A 17,589-nucleotide genomic window follows, 5' to 3' on the forward strand; every position below is an offset into this window, starting at 1 on the left:
CCAGCCACCAGAGGAGACCAATAACTGCCCATTCAGAGCAGTAAAAATGATCTTCTCCAACGATCTAGGTGATACAAATGTTAACTGTAATCCCGGTCAGGCCACAATTTATTGCCACAACTGTACATAGGCCGGTGCAAGGCCCAGCTATTAAAAGCCAGAACTCTGGGTAGATTCTCATTAACTGAGAATATTTTTACAGATGCTGTCATTTCTATACTGACAGACCTAATTAACTGAAGAGGCTGAAGGGCTGAATCTTATTTCTTCCAGCTGATGATGCTAGAGAAGCTGTGAAGCATGGTGTAAATGGGATCCTGGTGTCAAACCATGGTGCACGCCAACTGGATGGTGTCCCAGCAACTGTGAGTATATTGGTGAAACCACTTAAGAATGGCATTTGAGAAGCTGTTTAGTAATTTTAATTGCATCTGCAGCCTCTTGCTAACTTTTTCACTCTCTCCCACGTGTCCCCCCACTTTTAAGTTGCACATGTGATTACTGGAGAGGAAATATGTAAACGTGTGCTATATTTTTTTAAATGCCAATGAATGGTTTCTCTCTAGGCCCTTTAGAATTTCACAACATGCTTTTTAAGCAGTCGTGTAACCCCTTACTGATGTGTGTGATGGTAGGATGGGGATTTCTTTGTTCTAAGAAAATGAAACCAAAAGCCATGGAAGGATTAACATGAGGGCTGTCGCCTCTGGGTACCTGAGGGCAGGCTGCAGAGCTCAAGAAAGCAATCCAAAGGAATGGTTTCAGGTTAGCTCATTTAATAGCCTAATAGAAGGAGAAAAGTAGCCCTTGATGTTTGGCTTGACATAGATAATGCAAAACAGTGACTGCACTAGGAGGTGCTAGTGGGGACATGGGTCTTGTGACACACTGAAACAATGTCTTACCTCACGCTACCGGATGGCAAAGGAAACGTACTGAAATGTGGAATGAATCATGTAACAGGAGGCCATAGGTCACATCTAAAGAATAAAGTTGTTGTTGACTGGATTAGCTATGGTGAGAAGCCAACTGTAGCTGCATTAACTCAGATATCTCCATTTTACTGTAAGCAGCAAGTATGCATTTGCTTGGGAGTTGAGCCTTAGTGAACTCCTTCCCTCTCCCCTCTGTTTCTGGCCCCTCTCATGTCTATGAGTCCCCAGTCTTTGGTGATCTCCTGCTTACACTAAGAATGGTAGGGACCAGCAACTTCTGTACTGTGCTACCTTCTCTTAACCGTACCTGTTAAAGATGGAGGCCTGGAATTCTGGGGATTTTATACTAATTAGGCAATGTTTTAATGTGTAGATTTGAATATGAATTTCTTCATTTGAATAAACCCTCCTACCAACAAATCTATTAAAGCTGTCCTGTTCAACACACCCAGCTTTCCTCCCCTTTGAGTTTCTCCACCATTTCCCCCTTCCTTTCTAGTTTCTCCCTTTTCATCCTCTCTCTGGCTTCTGGCTTCTGAGATTCCTGGGCTCTTGAGAGACTGTGTGAAAAGCAGGAGATTGAGACAGATGCTCTGATGGGTAGGAGAGGTTGCCCCAAATCAAGAGTCTCACAGGAAACCAGTAGTTTTAATAAAGCTGGATGAAACATGGAAATAAAATTTGCAAAAAAATTCAGAGTTGCTGTGCAGGATTTGATGAATACTATGTTTTTTCCTCGATAAATTTTTATGGATTTTTTAAAAAAAGTTTTCTGAATTTTAAAAATGTAGACATTCTTAGTATTCCCCCCCCCTTTTACCACCTACTGCAATACACTGAATGATATCCAGGCTTGTTTCTCCCCCTCCTCACCTTTTCCTTTTGATACACTATAACTTTTCAAAACCTCTGAAAAGCTATGTAGCAGCAAAATGAGAAATGAAAATCGACGTCTGCCACTCTAACTTTTCACTACATCTCCAACTTTGGGAAAATTGCAGAGTAGCTGAGTAAAGGCAGGTCAATAATACCACTCACTTTGGAATAACTTAGATTGCTCAAGGGTGCGAATAAACCACTCCCCGAGGGACTTAAGTTACACTGATCTAAGTACTGCTGGGAAGCTTCTCTCACTGACATAGCTACTGCCTCTCATGGAGGTGGATTTATTATGCCAACGGGAAAGCTCTCTGCCATCGGCATAGGGTGTCTTCACCAGACATGTTACAGTGGCACTGCACCGATGCAGCGCTTCTAGTGTAGACTAGCCCTTAGTGTTTAGTTTTTCCTTTTGCGATTCTGTAACTTTTCCAAGATTGATGTAGCTTTGAAAAGATACTGAGTCGTGCCAAAAAAAAAAGTTTACATGGGGTAAATAAACATACAACTATTAATCAATCATGCTATTGCATTCAGAAGCAGAAAAGTGCACAAGAGAAAAAACCCCGAACCAATTTTTTGGGGGAAATGGTTAGTTTTGATGTAAAACTGGGAAGTTATTTAAAAAATGTTTTCATGCTAGCTCTCAGTTCTGAGACACAGGCTGTTTTTCATTGAAAAACATTTTGAATTAAAAATGTCAAATATTTGCTTTAGAACATCCCTTCCTTCCCTTAGAGCCCTTTGGTCTCTTCTTCCTTCCTTCCTTCCTTCCTTCCTCTCTGGAAGTCCAGCCAATTTCCACTGTTAACCCTCCTTCCCAGATCCTATTGGTATTACACAAATGACCCCACACTGAACATCTTTTGCTAGTTTTCCAGAAGAAAAAATTATCTTGGCTCCCTACTGTAGCTATGATCACAAGTGTTTCCTAAATGCTAAACAAACCAAGGAGTCATTCTCTGTTTGGACCTAGCTTGGCCATGTGTCTCAGGCAGAACAATGATTACTGATGATCAGGGGGGATTGGGAGAAAAAAGCTGTGCAGTGATGCTCCCAGTGTGGGAGTATGTGGATATGTCAGCCGGCAACTTGTCTCAGTTTTTAAATGTAAGGTAGGTGTCAAAATTCTACTCTCAGGTCTTTCAGTTCTCAGATATTCTTCTCTGTATAATAATGTGCCTCTCCCATTAAATCAGTAGGAGACTTTCCCCTATAGGGAGAGAAGAACATACTTTGTGATAAGTCACATGAGCAGAATTTAGCACTTGTTCCTTCCAGCTAACTTCTGTAATTAGATCTGAGTCAACAAGAGGAACGCGTTTGAATGTTTGTTTGCATTCAAAATGAAATGTAACTGTGCTCATGACTTTTCGTATTTGCTTTGTGCAAATATTCAGTAGATCTGGCTTTATTACCTGCAGTGTTTGAATATTTGCAGAAAGCAAATTTCAAATGATATATTGGATTGTAAAACTCCACCTTTGTATGGTGTAGGGCAGCACTTTAGACCCTCAAGTGGGGAACTAAGCAATACCATGTGACTTGTGTTTTACTAATCAGTGCTGCATAGATTCTGAAGTTTAAATATAAAAGATGATTTGCAGTGAACTATCTGTAAAATCTTTGAGTCCCTCATAGATTAAGTCAAAGTCCCCTTTTCAAAAGTGACAGACCAATGTTTTAAACGTGTTCATTGATTTTGGTAGCCTCAATTTTCAGGTACCCTAATTTAAGACACCAAGAAAAGCCAGCTTTTCAGATGGCAAGTGCTCAGCACTTTCTGAAAATGAGGTCTCTTTTTAAATGTCTGAAGCTGAGCACCCACAAAATAAGGCCTAGCTGAAAATCTTGGCCTGATCACTTCTGAAAATGGGACTTAGACTCCTAAGTCACTTGGGCACTTCTGAAAAAGTTATGCTATGAGAGCTATTCTGAGATGGACAATTCATGAAGAAATTAAGAAATGATTTTCAATAATAAGTAAATTCAAGAATTTTGAAGTCTACTCTTATTTTGGCAACTGAAATAGAGAAAAATTTGAACTGAAAAAATGTATTTGTTACAAATTATTTGCTTGTAATAAATTAGCTTGGAGGAGGAGAAGCTGTTAAAGTTGCATATGTAGAACACTTTTGTCTGTTCACTGGATTTCATATTGCAAGAGTGGGATATATTTTATAATACATTTTTCATGATATATTTATTTGTAGCAGATCATACTTAAGTGTTTCTGTTTCTGCATCATAATCATGTGTTTTAATTTATTGGGTTTTTGAAATGTGAGTTGAACACAAACTGCTTAACATTTCCTAATGCCTAGTTACACATGGAGGAAATAGATGTTTTAATTATGGTCTGCATCATACTTTAGTAATTACAGCGCTTGTAGGTTGGTGCAGTTTGTTTGGATGTAGAAAGTGGGCAATATTTTTATCTTTTAAAAAGGAAATTAATTACATCCCTGTTTGAAAAGGGATGAATCTGGACCCCCCTTGCCTTCCTATTCCATGATATTTTCAGCCTCTTTAGCACTTTGCTTCTAATCTAATGTCTCTCCTGTTTTGTTTAGTTAGTAAAAAGTTAGGTATGACAGGAAGGATGGTCCTGTAGTTAAGGTCTGGGACTTGAGGCATCTTGTGTGACCTTGGGCAAGATACTTAATCTGTCTCTGCCTCAGTTCCCCATTTGTAAGATAGGACTAATACCCCTCTCTTTCTCCCATCTTTTCCCTTTGTTTGTTCGACAGTAAGTAGAGTTGGCTAGAAAATGAATTCTTCTCCCACTCCAAAATTTAGAAAAAAACATTTTAAAATAGTATTTCAGGTTTTAGTTGAAATACTGAAAATGTTTTGGTTTTCAATGAATGCCAGCATGTTCCTTTCAAAAACTGAATATTATCACAAAAATATGTTCAATTAAAAAGCCATTTTTCCTTGGAAAAATGTTTTGATGGAAAATTGTCTACTAGCTCTAACAGTAAATTCTTCAGGGCAAGGGCTGTCTCTTGCTATGGGTACATATAGAGCCTAGCACAATGGGATTGCAATCTGTTCGGCATAATACAAATAAATGATAATACCATACACAGATAACTTACAGCCACATTGATTGTGCATGTAAATAGGATCTTTGTGCATGCCTACTAGTACGAGAGACAAGGTGGTTAATGTTTTTTATTGGACCAACTTCTATTGGTGAGAGAGACAAGGTTTTGAGCCTAAACAGTGCTTTTCTTCAGGTCTGGTGAATCAGGTCCATAATGGCTGGTCGCTGACAGCACCTCCAACAAAGTGTCCCCTAGCACTGCACTGGATCAGTACTAACCTACTTCCCCCTTTGCACACTAGCATAATTAGTCACTTTCATATTTGTACATACAACTGCATTGTTTGTGCACATATATTAGGCACACAATTCATGCTTATCGTCATTAAAGATTGGTTCCTAAGTGTGGCCGTTCGCTTAAAAATTCAGTAGTGTCATAAATGACTTGAATTGTTGCTGTCGTCTTCTTGCTTTTCTAGATTGATGTCTTGCCAGAAATTGTTGAGGCTGTGGAAGGGAAGGTGGAGGTGTTCCTAGATGGTGGAGTGAGGAAAGGCACAGATGTTCTCAAGGCATTAGCACTTGGCGCCACGGCAGTGTTCATTGGAAGACCTATCATCTGGGGGTTGGTTTATCAGGTATTTCGTCAAAGGCTGCAGTCCAAATTTTGACTTTTAGATTAGCCTCTTAGACACACACGAACATTCAGAAAATATGATCTGGGAATGTTCTGGGTGAAAACTCAAGCACTCAAAAGTTATGAAATGCCAGAATTAAGATTATCCACGAAACCTTAATTCTATCCCCTGGTGCCTATATATGTTGTAGTACAATGTATTGTCTTCCAATCTATTAGGGTGAAGAAGGGGCAAAAGAAGTTCTCCAGATGCTGAAGGAAGAATTCCAGCTCGCAATGGCACTTTCTGGTGAGACACCAGCTTCCTTTCCATTGTCACAATCTTTCCTTCTGTGATCCCTGCAACTGAAAGTATTATTTGCCACTCAGATAGGCCAACCTGTGCTAGATTTAATCTTGCTAGTGAGGCTAGCAGTGAAGATGTGGCAGCATGGTCTTCAGTGAAGGCTGTTACAAGCCCACCTGGGTACCTGGTCAGGTTGCCAACCTGTGCTGGGGTCTCGGTCACCATGTATTCACTGCTATTTTTAGCTGCACTAGCTAGATTAAAGATGGCATGGATATGCTGCACTTATCCTTCTAACTGCAGTGTAGACATGGTCACTGTATCACATTTGTATAACATCTTTCTTCTCAAAGGAAACCCAGCTGTGGAGAAAATCCATCCCTTTGGTTCCATGTGAGACCAGTGGAGAGAAATGACACACAGACTCTTCTTCTCTGTGTTGTAACATGGCAGGTGTTCTATACCCCACCCAGCTGGGACATCATGGGTCCCAGGAAGTGGACACAACCTGCTGGTTTGGGGGCATGCTCATAGTCATGGCTGTTCTGTTCATGTGCAGTAGGTAAAGGTGCACAGTGCCTATTTCTAAAGCCATCCTGGATGCCCTAAATCATCCTAGTCTGAGCTCTGGGACAGATGGCATTTTTGCTGCCTCCTTCCCCACCCATGTGCAAGACTGTGCTGAGCTGCCCTTATGGAAAAGAGTTATAGGATTGGAAACAACAAGGTTATAGAAATTGAACAGGGTTCTACAGAAATGGTTCATTGATTGAGAATGATCTTTCTCAAGGTTCCTCAAATCGCCTTTATAGGAAAGGAAAGATAGGAAATATGTCGAGTGACCATCCTAGTTTAACAAGGAGATCTTCAATGATCCCAAACTCAAAAAAGAAAAAAAAAAAGTCCTACAAAAAGTGGAATGTAGGTCAAATTACAAAGGATTAATATAAACAAACACCACATGTGTGTAGGGACAAAATTAGAAATGCCAAGGCACAAAACAAGATTAAATTAGCTAGAGACATAAAGGGTAACAATAAAACATTCTATAAATACATTAGAAGCAAGAGGAAGACAAAGGACAGAGTAGGACAGTGATTGGTCGTCTAACATAGTGAACATCAGTGAAAATGAGGTAGGATCTGAGGCTAAGACAGGGAAAGAACAAGTTAGTTAGATGTCTTCAAGTCAACAGGGACTGATGAAATACTTCTTAGAATACTCAAGGACCTGACTGAGGAGAAAACTGAGTCATTAGCAATTATCTTAAAAAACTTGTGGAAGACAGGAGAGATTCCAGAGGATGGAAGAGGGCAAATACAGTATCAATCTATAAAAATAGGAATAAGGACAACCCAGGGAATTACAGACCAGTCATTTTAACTTCAGTACCCAGAGGGATTGTGTAGGAAAAAAAAATCAAGCAATCAATTTGCAAACACTTGGATGAGAAGAAGATAAGCAACAGTCAACATGGATTTGTCAAGAACAAATCACAACAAACCAATCTAATAGCTTTATTTGACAGAGTAACAAACCATGTGGATGGGGGGGAGACAGTAGACGTAGTATATCTTGACTTTAGTAAAGCTTTTGATACTTTTTCACATGATCTTCTCATAAACAAACTAGGGAAATACCACCTAGATGGAGCAACGTGGGCACATAACTGGTTGAAAAACCATTGCCAGAGAGTAGTTATCAGTGGTTTATAGTCAAACTGGACGGACATACCGAGTGAGGTCCCACAGGGATCAGTTCTGGGTCTGGTTCTGTTCAATATTTTCATCAGTGTTTTAGATAATGGCATAGAGAGTACACTTATTAAGTTTGTGTATGATACCAAGTTGAGAGGAGTTGCAAGTGCTGTGGAGGATAGGGTTAACATTCAAAATGATTTGGGCAAACTAGACTAATGGTCTGAAGTAAACAGGATGCAATTCAATAAGGACAAAAGCAAAGTACTCCACATAGGAAGAAACAATCAGTTGCACACATACAAAATGGGAAAGGACTGGCTAGGAAGGAGTACTGTGGAAAGGGATCGAGGAGTCATAGTGGATCACAAGTGGATGAGTCAACAGTGTAACACTGCTGCAAAAAAAGCGAACCTCATTCTGGGATGTATTAGCAGGAGGTTTGTAAGCAAGACACAAGAAGTAATTCTTCCGCTCTGCTCCATGTTAATAAGGCCTTATCTGGAGTATTGTGTTCAATTCTGGGCACCCCATTTCAGGAAAGATGTGGACAAATTGGAGGAAGTCCAAAGAAGAGCAACAAAAATGATTACAGGTCTAGAAAATATGACCTATGAGGAAAGATTAAAAAAAACTGGGTTTGTTCAATCAGGAGAAGAGAAGACTGAGAGGGGGACTTGATAATAGTTTTCAAGTCCATAAAAGGTTGTTACAAGAAGGAGGGTGAAAAATTGTTCTCCTTAACCTCTGAGGACAGGACAAGAAGCAATGGGCTTAAATTGCAACAATGGCGGTTTAGGTTGGACATTAGGAAAAACTTCCTAACTGTCAGGGTGGTTAAGCACTTGCCTAGAAGGTTGTGGAATCTCTGTCATTGGAGGTTTTTAAGAGCAGGTTAGACAAACACCTGTCAGAAAGGGTCTAATTTTTACGTAGTCCTGGCTTGAGTGGAGAGAAGTGGACTAGATGACCTATTGAGGTCCCTTTACACTTCTATGATTCTAAAACAGAGGTAAAACTTCTATTAATTGCTATAGGATGTTTAAAAAAAACATACAGAAAGTTTAATTTCTCCAAGAAATTTTCATAAGTTGAATGGGAACGATTAAGTATTACTTAACCCCCTTCACCCAGCTCCCTCTAGGATGAAAGACGACAATGTTTCACTGTACACAACAGTTGGGTGCAGGATGGGAAGACGCATCCCGTGCCCTATTGGAATGGCAAGGGGAAATTGAAGTAGAATGAACATTCAAAGTGGAAATGGGAATTTTGGCCAGACTATCGGGGCTCATGTCTCTATCCTTGCAAAAAGAACCAAGTGACCTCTAATGCTTTTAGCACCAGTGAGGAGTAGAGCCATATGACAGTCGCCATGTTCCCTGTGCACGAACCATCAGAAAATGTCGGTTTCTTTTTTCCCCCCAGAGATGGGCTTGAGCTGGAACATTTGGATCCTGATCTATATTTTGAAATCCCTCCCTCCCCGTAGAGCAGAGGGGGTTGATGTGGAGGTCCAGTTTGGCCCAGGATCGAGATATGGGACCCTTGTAAGAAACTCAGAGCTGGCTCCCAGTTCTGTGGTGTTTAGATCCAGGGCTTTGGTTTGGGCTGGTGCATTTTCACCATTTCAGGTTCAAAGGGGAATTTGGCAGAAAATGCTAGATCTCCCATATTTTCTGCTTGAAACCATGTGCAGGGCCCCCCTTCTTCAGAACATGCTCTCTTTCTAGCAGACCCAGGCTCTGTTTCTTTGCAGATGCCTTCTTTGGGGGCTCCTTCCGGCCTGGAGGCTCCTCCAGCTCTAGCATCATGACAGAGAAGTAGGTTGGACCCTTTCCCACACCACATCTTCAGGGGTTGGCCAACAGTTCTGTTCTCCCAGCTTCCTCCTTCAAGGGGACTGTGAAAGCAAGCTTGCTACTTGCACTACACCAAAAACACCAGCAAGGGATCAACTCCCTTCAACTCCACCCCAGTTCAGCAGCAACGACCGGGCAGGGTACTTTGGATTGCACTGTTTTTCGGGCCTGACCCAAAGCCCAATGTAGTCAATAGAAATATTGCTGTTGACTTCAGTAGCCATTGGATCAGGTCCATAATGGCTGGTGACTAGGCTTTGTGCATCCCATGATGCACTGTGTCAACAGAAAAACGAATTTAATCTGGTTCTAGGTTTATTATGAAAGAATCATACAGCCCTATCCAGGATCTTGCTTTTATGTTTCATGAGAAAGACAGCACCTCCAATGACATGTCCCCTAGCACGGCACTGGATCAGTACTAACTAACAAACACCAACGCCGCTGCAGCAGTGTGGATTTCTGTGTTGCATAGAGAAGCCATAAGCTAAAATTATTAGCTTTAAACTATTACAGCAGAATATAGTTTAATACAAAAAAATTGTCCTAGCCATCCGCTTTTTTAGGGTCGGTTTAGGAAATGAAAATGGTTCAATATCTAGCTCTTTTCACCTGTAGATGACAAAATGCTTTAAAAGGAACTTAGTATCATTATCTCCATTTTACACATGGGGAAACTGAGACACAGGGTGGGATGTGCCTTACACATGGTCACCCAGCCGGCCAGTGGCAGAGCCTAGAATTGAACCCAGGTTTTCTGAGTCTCAGCCCAGTGCCATAGCCACTAAGCCATAAAAGTTAACAAGCCTGAATTGACGCAGGGCTTGTCTTCACTTACCTCTGAGATTCGGTGGCAGTCGACCGGAGATATGCAAGCTACACAAAAAACTTGTGTAACTCCCATCAACTTCTCTGCTTCTGTTCTGCGCACCATCTTCACTGCACTGCACCGGTTCCCGTCGACGCAGCGTTACGTTACTTGAGGAGGTGGTCTTAATATATCAATTTCTGGATCGACTGAGTGGGTCTGCACTGACCATTCAGTCGATCCAGAGAAGTCGATCTGACGGCGGCAAATTTGCTGCCATCAGTGAAGACATAGCCTCAGTTATGTGTATTACAGTAGTACCTAGGCACTCCAACCAAGACCTATTGTGCTAGGTGCTGCACATTCACATAGTAAAACAGTTCCCATCCTGAATAATTTAATTTCTTTTTATTTATTATGTTTGTTACACTAGTGCCCAGGGACCAGAGAGAACAGGACCCCATTGTGCAGAACAATGCACAAATCTAGAACATGAGAGTCCATGCCCTGAAGAATTTACCATCTAAATAGATAATATAGACAAAAGGAGTATAATTGTCCCTGTTGTACCGATAGAGTACTGAGATGCAGAGAGAGTTAGTGGGACAAAATAGTAAATTTTTAACAGTGTAGGTAATTACCCATTAACACACAACACCAGGGATGTGGTAAATTCTCCAACACGAGGAGTCTTTAAATCAAGATTGGGTGTTTTTCTAAAAGATACATTCTAGCTCAAATCGCAAATTATTTGGCTCAATGTGGGAATCACAAGGTGACATTCTCTAACCTGTGTTACGCAGGTGGTCAGATTATATCATCATAATAGTCCCTTCTGGAATTAAACTATAAAAGTGACATGCCCCAGCTCACCCAGGAAGTTTGTAGAAGAGCCAGGACTCGAACCTATGACTTGAGTTTGAGACCTAAATCATGAGACTATCAACAGTCAAGGGCCATCTTTTGCAGGAAAACTAGTTCCTGCATAATGCTGATTATTCGTCTAAGTATATTTATTTAATTTCTCTCCCAGGATGCTGCAGCGTGAAAGGGATTGACAGAACATTGGTACGAAGAACTTTGCCTGCTGTTTCCAAGATTTAGCATGAAAGCCTTTTTTGAGGGGGGAGCGGGAGGACAAGGTCATTCTATTCAATGTGGACAGATTGTTGTGTTTGAGCCTCATCCTGAAACCCTTACTTAGGAGAGTAGCCCAACTGGTTTATATGGGGCAACTTCTGAAAGCAGTACATGGGCCAGGTTTTCATAAGTGCTTAGTATCCCGCAGTAGCTCCTCAAAGGAGTTGAGCACTTTTGAAAATCTGGCCCCGGATGCAAGTCAGGAGGGAAAGATTGGGCCCTAATTCTCTACTGGTGCACAAAATTGCAGTTGTTTTCCAGCTAGCCAGAAACCCCTGACTTTTCAATATGTGTACAGATGCAAAGAACATTTCTCAGATGTTAAGATGCATGCCTGGAAGTAGCTTAGCTGTTAAAATGAAACTATGAACAGAAATGTTTTCATAGCAAGCAACTACCAAAATATAAAAGTTTAGAGGATATTGCTTGTTCACTATTTATAGAAGCTACACTTTAGATTGTCCGGATTAAATATTGCTTTCATATCAACATGGTATCCTTTCCCCTAGCAACCACATTACTGTGTAAACAGTGTCTACTGGGAGATGTGCAAGTATCTCAGTGGCTTTTGAAATGCAAGGGACTGTACAGCAAATCAGGATTTTGGAGGTTCAGTCTTAACTGACATGAATCTCTTTGCACTTAAATTATGATTACATATGAATACAGACAATAAAACAGATCCTCAGCTGGCATAAATCCACATAGCCCTAGTGACTTCAACAGAGCTATGCTGATTGACACCAGCTGGAGCGCTGCTATACTTTTACTAAAAAAAAAAAAAATTTACACTGGTTTAGATTATTTCTTGGAAATATTTCACTTCACTGCAGTATAAATACTAAGTAAGATAAGGGATTTGGTCTTGTATTCCCTGAGCAAACTAAACTTCTACTGCGTCCAAAGGGACTTGTGCTTGGATAAAAAAAAAAAATGGGATCGGGCACGGAAGTGTTAAGAGACCTGACCCAGTCCATACAAAGAGTCGGGTTAAGAATCTAGTCATCACTCCTGGCTAAAACCAAGGTTACTCTTGGTATCTTGCCTCTCAAGTGAACATGAAATACCAGGACTAGAGTTTTCTAAAGTAATCTGGTGAGCCTAACTCTGAAGTCAATGCTAGTGTCCATGGGAGTGAAGTTAGGTTTGAAAATCCTGCCCTAGAAATCTAGTGACAAGTTTAAGCAGGAGATAGGTCTCTATCCCATTGTTCTACATTCATTGACGTCCTGGGGAATTTTGTCATTGATACAAATGGGCGTAGGCTAAGGCCCTTAGCCATTTATCTCCCATCACTGTTGATAGGACTGATGCATCTTGCCACCCCCTCTCCCCCTGCCACTGCCCTTATCAACTATTTGAAATACCCCTGACTGAGCTTCACTAATTGAATCCTTTTTTTGCCAAAAACTGGAGTTTGTGAAAATCTTAGAATAAAATGATGGAATACTACAGCATGAACTTAAGTAGGGACTTGAACTCAAAGGTCAAAGGGGATGTGTGTATATGGGGGGAGGGGGGGGCACACGCTGCCCTTCAGTTGTAAAATTTGTACTCTTATTTACTGCAGAATGTATTATGTTGCATAGCAACAAAATAAAGTTTATCTGTTTAAGGCAATATGAATGTTTCTCAGAGCATACGGAAGCATAATTTCTAATGTTTACTGCACTTATATCTGTTGCAATGTGGACTGTGTCAGATGTCAATTACAGAGCAACTTCAGAAAGACTGTTTATTTTAGATAATATAAATGTTACTCAAAAGATAGGGGCACAGTATCTTATGTTTACATGTTTAAGATCTATTTCTAAAGTTTAGAAGATGCAGTTTCCTGTCCTTAACCCAACCTAATTTGAGGAAGGTCCCGTAGTGTTGTGGCCCAGAGTAAATTTTGGTAGTGAGGAAGAAGACTTTAGTACTTGTGTTTAATTAACTATTTCTATGTTGCTTCTTCTGTGGGATAATGGCCTTGCTCTGCTTTGCCTGCTCATCTCCAAACTGAGTGACTCTCCAAGTTCTAAGCTGATAAGGCCTTTCCATAAAGAGTGATTTCAGAGCCAAATGTTAAAAGGCTGCAAGATGAAGTTAATGTATTTCCCTTAAATCTTTCAGTTTTTGAAGAAAAAAAAACTTTCAGGGTGAAGTGGACTCTCCCTGTGTTCTGTGTTAGACTAACAATGTTGCCTGAAGAAAATTAATGTGAAAAGACAAGAGTTTTGTATCTGATTTTTGATTATGGGGTGAGAAAGCAGGGGTTGGGGTCAACAGATCTCAGAGGAACATGTAGATTTATAAAACCCACACAAATACCCCCAGGCCTCTCCCACCAAAACAAAAACAATTGACACAGTACAACTTATTTCCCCCTGGTGAGAAGGTGAGAGTGAGAATGAGCCTCATGTGATGGATGTTAGTGTGACAGAATGAATGTACCTCTTTATTTACAACTTACACACGATTGTAATAATCTTTGTACAAAGTATGATCTCTTACAAGGGATCATTTGAAAACTCAGAGTTTACTGATCAGAATCATCCTGATAAAATGTGTGGCAACATTGTATGTTAAGTTAAAATTTCCCTGTATGATGTTATTAACACATGCTTCAAACCACAGCCCTAACCAAGCAGAAGTTGGCAAACAGGTCTGTCTCAAACAGAGGAATGTGTGCTCTGCTTAATTTGCATTTAAGCAGTAAATAGAATCAGCAAGCAGGAAGGGAAAGAAAAGAAGCTCGAACAGGTGAGGGGAAAAAGCAGCAGGGAACATCCTTCCATATAGGCTTTTTGTATCCTGGTACCCAAGAGGGGCACTGAAGCTATAAAAAAGATAGACAACTACCCCAAGGCACTCACTCTCTCTCTATAACTGAAGCAACAAAGGAAGCCTTCATTGGATTCTGGGGGCAGGGTCCTGACCTAGAGGGTTTGTCAGTAAGACTGCTGAAAGCATATGGTAAGACTCCTTGCTTAACTCTGCTATAGGTTAAGTTAGGCACCAATAAGTATTTTAATTTTGTTTCCTTGTGACCATTTCTGACTTTGTTACCTCATTACTTGTACTCCCTTAAAAATCTCTCTTTGTAGTTATTAAACTTGCCTTATCTAATCCAGTGTGTTTAAATTGAAGTGTTTGGGTAATTATTTGGTGTGGCAAGTTGTGTGCATATTATTTCTATTAAAGAAATAATGGATTTCATATAAACTTATACTGTCCAGGAGAGGGATGGGCAGTACAGGACAAACATTTCTGGAGGCAAATCTAAGACTGGGGGTTTGTTGGGTCACTCTACAGTATAACCAAGGCTGGTAAGAGCCCAGGTGTGGCTGGCTGGCTGCAGCCCACACAGACAAAGCTTGTGAGTTGCATGCTGGAGGCTGTTTGTGAGCAGTACAGGTTAGAGGCTACAACAGCAAAGCATTGTAAAGGATATCAAGGTTACAGGGCAGGAATGGCACAGCTATTCATGAGTCTGGACTGGATCCAGGTTTTCCATGGGCCTTCGTGTCAAGTCACACAGAAGTCTAAACCTCTTCTGGGATAGCATGAACAAGTCCTAATAAAGATTCAAATGAGTCTTTAAATTAATAGCCCTTCTACACCTCTTCGACTTCAGTATAGTTCCCCTGTTGTTGCCTACCTATTAAGACATACTCCAGGACCTTCTTCCTATCAGAGAGACCTGTTTCTCCCTCAGCATCTTATACAACCTAGCCTTGCCTCCTCTGGCCAGGAGGAGGCAATTAGCTAATCACCTCATGTGCGGAGCATAACTAATTAGGTTATTTCCCTTGCCTTACAGACGATGGGGATTAAGCCCATCACAGAGGATGATAACCTTCACTAGAAGGCACAGCAGCTATAGCAAAGCTAGAAGCATACTTGGTATTTCACCCTCCCAATCATATTATGTGGACAATGAAGTAAAGGGAAAGAGAAGGGAAATTAGGGGGTTCTAAAATCTTGACAACTTTGCTGAAGCTTTCAAGTAACTAGTTTGAGCCCTTGAGATGGAGGGTTGGGCTGGCAGAGGTTAGGAGGACCCTAGCTGCTGTTGGGTGTTATTTGAAGCAAACCACATGACTCAGAGGAGCAGTTCTGCAAACAAAATACATCTGTGGCTTTTCAGAGTTTTAGCGTTTGTTCCAGTGATAACGTTTTTTTCCAAAATGTGTCTTGACAAGTCTATTGCCCTAACAATCACGTATCAGCGAGAGGCATTCCTCTGGTTTTGGGTACTTGGGTATTCATGTGAATTTATTACTTATGAGAGGTGCTGGATTGATAGCCCCAGGGCTTGGAATCCTTAATTTCATCTAGGACCTGATCCGAAACCCAATTAAATAAATAGATTTTCAATTTACTTCCATGGACTTTGGATCAGGCCCGTACAGATCAGGAACAGCATAGACAGAAGGAACATTAGCCAGGCACCAGTGTGCCTCAACCGAACCCTGGAGACATAACCAGTGGATTGTATTTGATCTGTCCCCACATTGTCCCCTTCAGTCCATTGAAATTGCAGCCCCTAGATGCATCTTCCTGGCATGACCATTCTCCTCTTATAATGCCTCCATTGGCTCCCCATCTGCTATTGCATCACATTTAAGCTTCTTGTCAGGGCCTTCAAACTCTGCCCGACCCGGCTTCACATTGCCACCCATCTCCTCCGCTCCACCATTGCTCCTGACTTGTCTGCTCGTTTGTTGACTTCTTGAATCATTTCCATGTCTGCTTCCAGCTGATCTCCTATATGTGGTGTAACTTCACCACTGGCTACCTGTCTGTCCTTAGACTGTGAACTCCTTGGAGCAAGGAACCATTCCTTCTTGAATGTTTGGAAAGAGCATCTAGGGGGTGCTACAGTAGGTAAATAGTAATAATCTGACAATCGGGAGCTGAAAGGGTGTTACAGGGAGCTTCCAGCTCACCAAACCTTCACTTGTGACCTTCAGGTCTCCCCTGGTCTCTGGTGTATTTTATTTTATTTTTACTTGTGGCCAAACCAAACAGAACTGCTCTGGTGAAAAGCGTTACCTTTTCGCAAGCTCAGCAGGAAAACAAAATGTGCGTTATGTGTGAAACGTGTGTGTCTTATTGAGAATTTCCTAACGTTAATAAACAGACACTTAGAGTAACTCACTTTGATAAATGAGTAGTGCAGGTTTTGGTCCTGTTGAATATGTAGTAGACTCAGAGGTGAAACAAACCTAGGAAAGTAGGCTCTGCATTTTTTGGCTTCCTGAATGGTTTTCAGCCCAAAAGCAAATCCTAAGAGGATGGGAAAAGCTGATTTCTGAAGTTGTGATTGTGTGCTGAGCTGAACTGGAAGGCTCTCTTATAAAATTACTTTTGATGTGGACATTTGGCTCCAACCCACACAGAAGACCATTATAAGTAACCACTGCCTTGCAAGAGAGAAAGAAGTTGGCGTCCTTGAATACTCCTGGAAAGTAGGTTTAAAGTTATTGGGCCAAACCCTCAGCTGGTATAAATCGGTGTAGCTCCATTGGCTTTGTCAACCTACACTGATTTACACCAGCTGGGCTCTGGCTACTATATTGCAAAATGTCACTGCTTTCAAATTCAATCACAGTGTGTTGAGCAAAATTGTTTTTAAAGCAAGCTTGCCAACCCAGATTTAGATTCTAATGGAACGGCACTGTAATTATTTCATGATGCATAGATGCTCCATTTTGTTTTCATTTTGCTATGCTTCTGTTTATCTTATCTCCTGCCAAACAGAGGGAGAATGCCACATGTGTTACACTCATAACAAAAAAATTCTCAATACAGCAAAACATTTCCTCCAGATGCAAACTAGTTTTGTGTCACAGTTCAGCGTCTTCATTTTCAGAGGCATTGTGTTTTATGAATTTCAAGGGACAATGCTTAAACAGTTAAGATAAACTGCAAGTGGTCAGTTGTGCTTGCAGAATCACTGCATTTGCATTTAGGTACCTGTAACTTTGCACAGACAAGACTAGCACTGTACAATCTGCCATTTAAGTGGTCACAAATTCACTTTGCAAGAATAGATTCCAGATTGCTTGGGCGAGGTGAGTGCATTCATAACTTTATATTAATTATTATATTACAGTAACATCTACAGGCCTCAGTCAAGATCATGGCCCTGTTGTGTTAGGCACTGTGCATAAGCCGAAGAAGATACTTTCTGCACCCTGAAGAGTTTGATTTAAATAGACAAGACAAACAGTTGGGGGAAAAGATCTATTATTATTCCCATTTTACAGATGGGGAATGGAGGCAAAGGGAGATTAAGAGCCCTAAATG

General features: G+C 41.0%; 1 protein-coding gene across 1 annotated transcript in view; it reads left to right on the plus strand.

Moving 5' to 3' along the window:
• Positions 1 to 14,159, plus strand: part of HAO1 (hydroxyacid oxidase 1) — a 51,548-nt gene extending 37,389 nt beyond the window's left edge. Inside the window, exons 5-8 of the mRNA XM_067565323.1 lie at positions 274 to 365; positions 5,342 to 5,500; positions 5,719 to 5,788; positions 11,186 to 14,159. Of these exons, the coding sequence (XP_067421424.1) occupies positions 274 to 365; positions 5,342 to 5,500; positions 5,719 to 5,788; positions 11,186 to 11,256 (392 nt within the window). The 3' untranslated portion in view covers positions 11,257 to 14,159. The remainder of the gene's footprint in view (positions 1 to 273; positions 366 to 5,341; positions 5,501 to 5,718; positions 5,789 to 11,185) is intronic.
• The last annotated feature ends 3,430 nt before the right edge of the window (positions 14,160 to 17,589 follow it).

Source organism: Emydura macquarii, unplaced genomic scaffold, assembly GCF_026122565.2.
Source record: "Emydura macquarii macquarii isolate MOO-44397 ecotype Brisbane River unplaced genomic scaffold, CSIRO-AGI_Emac_v2 contig_2676, whole genome shotgun sequence".
Classification (NCBI taxonomy): domain Eukaryota; kingdom Metazoa; phylum Chordata; order Testudines; family Chelidae; genus Emydura; species Emydura macquarii.